The sequence below is a fragment of the Vicia villosa genome, unplaced genomic scaffold, assembly GCF_029867415.1.
Source record: "Vicia villosa cultivar HV-30 ecotype Madison, WI unplaced genomic scaffold, Vvil1.0 ctg.000822F_1_1, whole genome shotgun sequence".
NCBI lineage: Eukaryota > Viridiplantae > Streptophyta > Magnoliopsida > Fabales > Fabaceae > Vicia > Vicia villosa.
Window position 1 is genome coordinate 282,945 of NW_026705361.1, and position 9,984 is coordinate 292,928.

General features: G+C 26.8%; 1 protein-coding gene across 1 annotated transcript; it reads left to right on the forward strand.

Moving 5' to 3' along the window:
- The first annotated feature begins 6,807 nt into the window (after positions 1-6,807).
- Positions 6,808-8,483, forward strand: LOC131631400 (CBL-interacting serine/threonine-protein kinase 4-like). The gene has a single exon (XM_058902192.1). The coding sequence runs from the start codon at positions 6,867-6,869 to the stop codon at positions 8,196-8,198; it is 1,332 nt and encodes a 443-aa protein (XP_058758175.1). The 5' UTR covers positions 6,808-6,866; the 3' UTR covers positions 8,199-8,483.
- The last annotated feature ends 1,501 nt before the right edge of the window (positions 8,484-9,984 follow it).

Below are 9,984 nucleotides of genomic sequence, written 5' to 3' on the forward strand. Positions count from 1 at the left end.
ACCAGCCAGTTATAAGAATATATTCAATATTGAAGTACTACAGCAAGAAAAGAAAGATGCACATTCATTTCTCCACGCAAACTCAAACGTTAATTCTCGGTGAGTCCGTGAATGTTCCTCGAAGTCAGTAATTCTAAAAGTGAAGCTTGCTACTTGTTCTACTACTCATTTAGTTTGATTCACAGCCACTCCTTCCATAGTCAACTTGTTGATCGATTCAAAAGGGCTGGTTGGTTGGTTGGTTGGTGAAGTATCTGGTTGTGACATGCGAACAAAAGAGGGTGCGTGAAATATTTTAAGGAGCCAGCTACCCATATGCTTTGCATATTCTAATTCCAGATTGTAACACGTTTGGAAACTCATCATACACATCAACAAGTTTCATTATTACTTAAATTAAATAGTACTATAGTTAGTAATGAACTAGTAACAAACCCGTGCATACGCACGGGTTCTGTTCGGTTACGCGAATTTGGATACATTATTTATTTTAAATAAAAATATTAAAAAAAAATTTAAATAAATAATTGATTATTTCGTATATAAAAATATTTAGATCAATAATATATTTTTACCCGTATATCATTTTTGGATTAAAAATATTTAATCATAAATACAATTTTTCGTATATAAAAATATTTAGATCAATAATAGATTTTTTTCCATATACATACTTCATTTTTGTTTAGCTATCATTTACAAAAATATTTGGATCAATAGTAAATTTCGTATATAAAAATATTTAGATCAATAATAAATTTTTTCCCGTATACCGTTTTTGAATAAAAAATATTTGGGTCATAAATACCATTTTTCGTAAATAATAGATTTTTTTGTGTAGACAAATATTATTTTTGTTTATGTATCATTTACAAAAACATTTGGATCGATACTAAATTTTCGTATATTAAAATATTTAAATCAATGATATATTTTTTCCCTTATACCATTTTTGGATAAAAAATATTTGATCATAAATACCATTTCTCGTATATAAAAATATTTAGGTCAATAATAGACTTTTTTCCGTATACACACTTTATTTTTGTTTAGGTATCATTTACAAAAATATTTGGATCAATAGTAAATTTCGTATATAAAAATATTTATATCAATAGTAGATTTTTTTCCCATATACCATTTTTTAATAAAAAATATTTAGATCATAAATAAAATTTTTCGTAAATAATTATACAAATATTTTTTTTATTTAGGTATCATTTACAAAAATATTTGGATCAATATTAAATTTTCGTATAAAAAATATTTAGATCAATAATAGATTTTTCCCCGTATATAGTTTTGGATCAAAAATATTTGATCATAAATACCATTTCTCATATATAAAAATATTTAGATTAATAATAAATTGTTTTCCCGTATACTGACCTCATTTTTGTTTAGGTATCATTTACAAAAATATTTGGATCAATAGTAAATTTTGAATATAAAAATATTTAGATCAATAGTAGATTATTTTTCAGTATACCATTTTAGAATAAAAATATTTGAATCATAAATATCATTTTCCGTAAATAATAGATTTGTTTCCATATACAAATATTATTTTTGTTTAGGTGTCATTTACAAAAATATTTGGATCAATATCAAATTTTCGTATATAAAAATATTTAGATCAATAATAGATTTTTTGGCCTATTCCATTTTTGAATAAAAAATATTTGGATCATAAATAACATTTTTCATATATAAAAATATTTATATCAATAATAATTTTTTCCCGTATATAAATTTCATTTTTGTTTAGGTATCATTTACAAAAATATTTAGATCAATAGTAAATTTCGTATATAAAATTATTTAGATCAATAGTAGATTTTTTCCCATATTTTTGAATAAAAATTAGGGTTAAATAATTTTTTGTCCCTATAAATATTTAAAATTTTATTTTTAGTCCTTATTAAGAAATGATATATTTTGGTCCCCATAAAATTATTATGCACGTAATTTTAGTCTCTACTGTTAAACCGATGTATATTTTTAAATGATTATTTTACAGACATGTTTAGAACGTTATGAAAAGTTCCTCGAAAAAAAACTGAAAAATTTGATTTCTAAGTGCAGATTTGTATTACTTTTATCATTATTTTTTAAAATTTAAAAAATTCATATTTAATTCTTCTCATTATAAAAAATTCTATAATTTAATAAAGAAAAGAAATATTTTAATGTTCTAAACACGTATGAAAAAAATTATTCAAAAATATAAAATTTTAAGGGTAATTAAACAGTTTTAAAAATTTTAAAAAATAACAGGGACTAAAACTCCATGCATAAAAATTTTATAGGGACTAAAATATGTCATTTTTTTAATAGGGACTAAAAATAAAATTTGAGATATTTATAAGGACCAAAAACATACTTAACCCCAAAAAATATTTGGATCATAAATATCATTTTTCGTAAATAATAAATTTTTTCCGTATACAAATATTATTTTTATATAGGTATCATTTACAAAAATATTTGGATCAATATTAAATTTTCATATATAAAAATATTTAGATCAATAATAGATTTTTTGAATAAATTTTTCCCGTATATCATTTTTGACTAAAAAATATTTTGATCATAAATACCATTTTCCGTAAATATAAAAATATATATCAATAATTTTTTTTTTGTGGAAGAAAGAAGTGAGAAAGTGATGAAAGAGAAAAAAAATAGAAAATGTAGAGAGATTTGATAAGTTTGATAAAATATATGAGTTGTATTATTTTAATAATAAAATTAAGAACTTTATGGTGTAAAGACAAAAAAACCATAATTTTAATGTGGTGGCAAAAAATCAAATAAGAGTATTTTTGACTTTTTCACAACCATTACTTTTCTTATATTATAGATTTACTAGTTAAAAAATTAAATTATATAAACTCCTAACATGTATATGTGGGGGGTGTCCTATCGTGGGAGTTTATGACCTAAACCGACATGACTATTTTCTGATCATGTTCATATAAATTTGGACATGGCTAGTGGCTAGCAAAGGCCTGAGTCCTATCCCGTCTTCCCTAACTAACTATATGATTGACCTTATCTTATTATTTTACCTAAATTATAATTAATCTCTACAAATAAAACAACATAAATTTAGCAAACATAAACTAAGTATTACTACTAAAATTTAATATTTAAAAAAGTTTTTGATACAATGTTATTAAATAAATGTATCTATAACTGTAATACTTTGAGTGTAATTTAATATCGGAGAGATTTAAGTATACTCAAAGAATTACAATATTTTCATATTTTATTCTAAAAAACTTCATTTTCATTTAAATGTCTTTTTATTTTTTAAGTAGTCAAATAATTTTTTTATAAATTGAATATCTTATGTGTGTAACTTTTAAAATTAATCTGAGTTGGAAGAATTATAATAGATGATAAAACTTTCTTAAAGATTTAATGTAATCGTATTCTTATGACTCGATTGAAATTCATAATCTTTAGTTAAATTTGAAGAAAAATGAGCCTGATGACTAATAATGAGAATATATTGGATGGAACTAAACTTTGTAAGACTCATGACCGATATGGTGATAAGTTTAATGTCTAAATTTGGCCCTTGATGTATCATAAACTTAAAATTAAATTTTATGAAAAGTCTTTGTTTTCTAAGCAAGTTTTATTGAAATTAGTATTATAGATACTCGAACCCGATTACAAAAAAAGAGAAGAGAATCTCGATATCAAAGAGATTACAATTAAGACAAATAATACAAAGAATTTTTGCAAAACTCGAAGAAATTACAATTGGGATGAGTAATTTCCCCGATGAAAGAACATCTTCATACTAACTAGGGCCTTAACATTCCAAACTACGTCTAAAACATTTTAACTTTCGTTCTAAAAGATAATGTCGTTCTTTAATATCCACAAATTTCAACAAATTGCCAACCAAATACATCCTTCTTTACCAGCTTTCACTTTCTTAGATTTACAGAATGTTGACCAACTAAAAAAACTACCCTTAAAACAAAGAATCATCTCCTCTGTAAAACTTATCCACTTCACAACGTCCCTCCAAACCAAAACCGAAACACGGTAAGAAAGAAAGGAATGATTCAAAGTTTTTAAAACCGGCGAACAAAGAACACAATCAAGATTAGTAGATGAAGAGAAAATACCTCTGAACCGCAATTGATCTTTTGTCGTTAATCTATTGATAAAACATCTCCAACTGAATGCCTTAATCTTGAAAGGAACCTCCATCTTTCAAATCATAGCTAAAGCTTTGTCAAATTAGGCAAAAGAACCGAAAGAGATTTGAAACCCATTGATTATCGAAAATCGAAAGTACGGTCTAAAATCCAAACAACGTGATCCTCCACCTCTCTAGCTGGAGAAACCGACTCCAGCAAGCTACGCATCAGCAGTGTGTTGGCCGCATTGGAAACTGACCTAGTAGCCGAAATGTCAAAATCTCCCCAATGCCACGAACCCTCAAACCACCTCCCCATTACTACCACTGATTCGTCCTGAATCGAGGATAAATTCAAAAGTCTAATTTGACTTGTTAGTTTATTTTAAAGCTTAATTCATACAAGAATAGTAAAATAATACATTGTAAAATATGTTAAAATAGTCAAACTGATGAAGAAATCAATAATTTATTTAAAAGCTTAATTCATATGAAAATAAATAAATAAATAAATAATTTGAGTAGATTCGTTGTTAATGAGTTGTATTTTAAGTCTATTAAGAATTCATGAGATTTTAGTTTTTTTTATAAGCAATTTATACCTAGAAAAATTCGAATTGAGACCTTGAAAGAAGCGTATCTCAAGACTCAAACATTCACTACTAAACCGCACACATTCTAAAATATAAAAGGATGCGTTAGTCTTAAGGAAAATTTAGATAAACAAATGTAATAATTCATAAGACCATGTTATTGGAATTTAAGAAACTTTTGAAAGTATTTACGGGAATTAGGAGACATTTTTAAACACTCTAGATTTTCATGATTCATATAGAGTTGGAGTGATATGAAATACTTGAAAGAAAATAGAGATTGTTATTAGAAATTTGAGTGACTATTTTTCTTGTAACTTTTTTGCAATTTCTTGTAATATTTTTTGGAAGTATAGTAAATCAGATAAGTGTTCTTTCTTCAAATTAGATCGTTTTGATCTGATTGATTAAATATATTTTTTGTGTTTTTCTCTTTTATTTTCTTCTTTTTTGTAGTGGAATTGCTTATTAAATGGTTTAACATGTTAATATGTTGACTAGAGCCATTTATTTTAAGGGTCTTGCTAAGCATACTAAATAAAAATAATATTATTTATAAAAATTAATATTTTAATTTCTAATGCATTTTTAATACATTAAATACACGTATTTTTAAATTTTTTTACCACTTTAATCACTTAAAAAATACCTTTGGGGTACTGTTTAGCCTTTCCCTTTATCATTATTGTTTATCCAACATATCTATTTTCTTGACGTGTTTAAAATATCAACAATTTTATTCGAATTGTTAGAGTTTTCACAATATTTTGTCATTGATCAACTTTAAAACTTTTTTAAATTGAGCAACTAAAAAAAAATTTCAAAATAAAAAAACTAATATATTATTTTAATCAAAATATGACGATTTAAAATTCATTTAAGTCTAAAATTAAATATATGAAAATTAAATATAAGAAAATTTAATATAAAATATAATTTTATAGTAATATAGAAAATATTATTCTTATTTACTTAAGTAACTAAATAACTTATTTAAATAAATATATAATTTTAAAATAAAGTTGTCTATATTTAAAAAATATATGGTCGCACCTAATTTTAAATTAAGTCATTGATTTCAGTTGTTCGATTTAGTTGATCACATCTATTTCCATTAATATAGTGATTATTACATATTAAAAAAATACTAACTATAAAACAATTTTTTTTTATTTGAATTGAATTTGAATATGAGATTTTACACAAATATTTTTAAAGACTAATCATCTAGAACAATTTTTTTCAATAAAAAAAAATTATTTACAATTTTATCAATTAAATATTAGAATTTAATATAAATTTTAAGTTTGTTCTAGACATCAAGTTAAGTTTTAAATATAATATATTCTTTTAGTCAAACTTAATAAAAAATACCTAAAGTAATTTAAATTTAAATATGAATAAAAATAGTAAATAACAATTTTTTTTTCTAAAATTCAAATTAATTTATGTTATGATAAAAGGTCGGTCAACTATTTTCATTTGAGAAAAGTAAATATTCACTTAACCCATAACTAAACTTGTTTAAAAATTGTTCATTCATGCATTAGACTCACAACTTTACACTTTAAGAAAATTAATTAAAATTGTAGTATCATTCCATTTTATTGATTTTATGAAATAATAATTCAAATAACGATGGTTATAGAATTAAATATTTTAAATTATTTCCTTAATATCTCATGACATCTGTATATTTCAAAGTTAATTATACTTTTCTTATATTTTGCAACAAACTTAATTTTTTTCTTATTTAAATTAATACCAGTGGAACTACTTTTTGAGGCACACAATAAAAAATAATTTTATATAGTTTAGTGCTAGTGGGTACATTTTTAAGGAGTAATATATTTTATTGTTATTAAAATAAAACAGAAATAAAATAATGCACAGTATTCTAGAAATAAAATAAACAACTAAACAGAAAACAGACATGTAAGAACAAATAAAACAAAAAAGGACATTATAGGAATTATAATAAATAAAAAATAGAACAATTTTCAAGGAATATGCTATGCAATTTATGTGTATATATATAAATAAATAATCACACACTCAGAACAAACTCACATCTGTTCTCTCTCTGTTATTGTTTCCAAAAATCAATAAAAATGGAACGGCGGCAACAGTCACCACCTCCATCTCCGCCGTCACGAGTCATACTCGGAAAATACCAGCTTACCAAATTCCTCGGACGCGGAAACTTCGCGAAGGTTTACCAAGCAACTTCTCTGATCGACGGTTCAACAGTCGCCGTGAAGGTGATTGACAAATCCAAAACGGTGGACGCGTCCATGGAGCCACGAATCGTTCGTGAAATCGACGCCATGCGCCGTCTTCAAAACCATCAGAACATCCTCAAAATTCATGAAGTTTTAGCCACGAAAACCAAGATCTATCTCATCGTCGATTTCGCCGGCGGCGGTGAGCTTTTCTACAAACTCTCACGGCGAGGTAGGTTTACGGAGTCCGTCGCTCGTCGGTACTTTCAACAGCTTGTCTCCGCTCTCTGTTTCTGTCACAAAAACGGCGTCGCTCACCGTGACCTGAAACCACAGAATCTCCTCCTAGACGCTGAAGGGAACCTCAAGGTCTCCGACTTCGGTCTCTCCGCGTTGCCGGAACAGCTCCAGAACGGTCTCCTTCATACAGCCTGTGGTACACCGGCGTACACCGCACCGGAGATTCTCGGCCGGATCGGGTACGACGGATCTAAAGCAGACGCTTGGTCCTGCGGCGTCATCCTCTATGTACTACTCGCCGGTCATCTCCCGTTCGACGATTCAAATATTCCGGCGATGTGTAAGAAAATCATGCGGCGGGATTTTCAGTTTCCGGCGTGGTTTTCGAAGCCAGCGCGGTACCTAATCTATCAACTACTCGACCCGAACCCTAAAACCCGAATTAAACTAGAGAACGTGTTCGGAAACGCGTGGTTTAAGAAATCGTTAAGAGAAGAACCTGAAGTTAAAGTTTTTGAACCAGAATTATACAACAAATACTGTTGCGAAGGAAACAAGAAACTAGAATTGGGGATGAATGCTTTCGATATAATATCGATGTCTTCGGGTTTGGATTTGAGTGGTTTGTTTGAAACTACGTCGTTTAGAACTGAAAAGAGGTTTACATCAAGTGAAGAAATTGGTGTGGTGGAAGAGAAAGTGAAGGAAATTGGAGGGGGATTAGGGTTTAGGATTGAGATTGGGAAAAATGGAACAATTGGATTGGGGAAAGGGAAGGTAACTATGGTGGTTGAGGTGTTTAAGATAGTGGACAATTTGCTGTTGGTAGCACTAAAATTGGAGAATGGTGGAATGGAGTTTGAAGATCTTCATTGGAATGATTGGAAAAACGGGCTTCAAGATGTTGTTATGTCATGGCATAATCATGAATCAAAATTTCCATGTAATAATGTTGATGAATCTGAAAGAAGGATTACTTAGTTTCTGATGTAAAATATGTTAGGAGAGATTAACACTTTCAGAACAGTTATCTCTGTTTTGTTATTTCATTTTCATTCAACACAAGTGTAGGGTTTTCATGCATGTAGCAGCAGCTTCTAATATACACTTTTTTGTTGTTTGATTTTTAGTTGTTCATGAGTGAATTTGTTTTGTTTTTTAGTTTCTTGTATGGGACAGTGGTCACGGTTGTATATGGAAAGTAGTGGCAAGTGTTTCTGTTGTTCCATTATTGTCTTGAATCAAGGAGTACATTTTTATGTCTTATTGTATGTATTGTTGCTGATATTTGCTTATGGGATCTGTCTTGTTGATATTTGCTTATGGGATCCAAGATTCCAGTATGGGTCTTGCTTTGAGTAGCTGACATAAAGTTTTCTGGTGAATTAATCAATTCATGAATATATAATATTAATTAATATAAAAACAAAAATGTTAAATAGACATAGAAAATTGATAAAAATATAGTTTTTCTTTTAAATTGGTGTTTAAATGATTGCTCACATAAATATTATTTAAAGTTGTTTTGTTTTGTATGAAACATTTCAAATTTCTTTTAGTTCAATAAAAAAATGTAATAATAATAATAATAATAATAATAATAATAATAATAATAATAATAATAATAATAATAATAATAATAATAATAATAATAATAATAATAATAATAATAATAATATTAATAATTACTTATTCATCTTGTATTATGTGATGGGTATTAATATTTTAAAAATAATTATTGAAGGATTTTAGCGAGTCTTTAATAAATATTATTTTAAAATAAATTTGATTTTGTAAAATTCATTTTTGTTAAAATTGACTTTAAAGTAAAATTATTTTATTTTATTTTTAAAATATGTTTAATATAGAATAGAAATATGTATTATATTTTTTTGTTTTAACACAATAACACAGACCAATTAATTAAAAAACAAAAATTGTTTTTACTGTCAAGAATTTCTCAAAAGTGAAAAATTCTTAAATAGAAACCAACAAAATACATCGTTTATACAAACGACTAATCACAATTTTTTGTTAATTAAATTTTTTCTCTCTCCTTCATTATCACAATTATCTCATGATTTTAATTTTATTTTTTTTTAAAATAAATATAAAATTTTGATTTAAAATAGTTTATTGATTGTTTCTAAAAATATAAATATAGATGTGTTTCTATACAAGAATTTCTCAAAATAGTGTGCGTATTTAGACAAAAAAACTATTTTGTATTTCTTTGTTTTATATTTTACTCTAGTGCCCGTTGTATTTTTTATTTATTTTCTTTATTGTGTTTAAACATTTGTAATTTGGTATCACAAATTGGTTGAAACTCTAGCTAGATTGTGCAATCAAGATATTTAGATAAATGGAAGGTTCAATCTCTATCACTATTTTTGGTTGATCTCATTCAGTCCAAAGTCGTGCATTGTGGTTGCCTTATCTCATTCTAAGATTCTCAAGGTCACGTCACCACCTTGCGAAAATGGGTGATCCATGCCCTTCTCCACGTTTAGGTCACGCTGCAACCGGTTTTCTTTTATCGCTGTCACTAGTTTTCTTTGTTTGACAGTTTCTCCTCAACTCTCCTCCGCGCGTAATGCCTCCGTCTTTTTGGATTTCGTAGTTGTCTTCTTCCTTTCTCCGATTATCAAGGTATTTTGGTTAGATTTGTTTGAGTTGTTTGTTTTTGTCTTCCATGTTTAGGCTAGTTTTATTGTTTGAGTAAATTGTCTGGTTTAGACTTGGAAGTACAATTCAAATGTTTTTT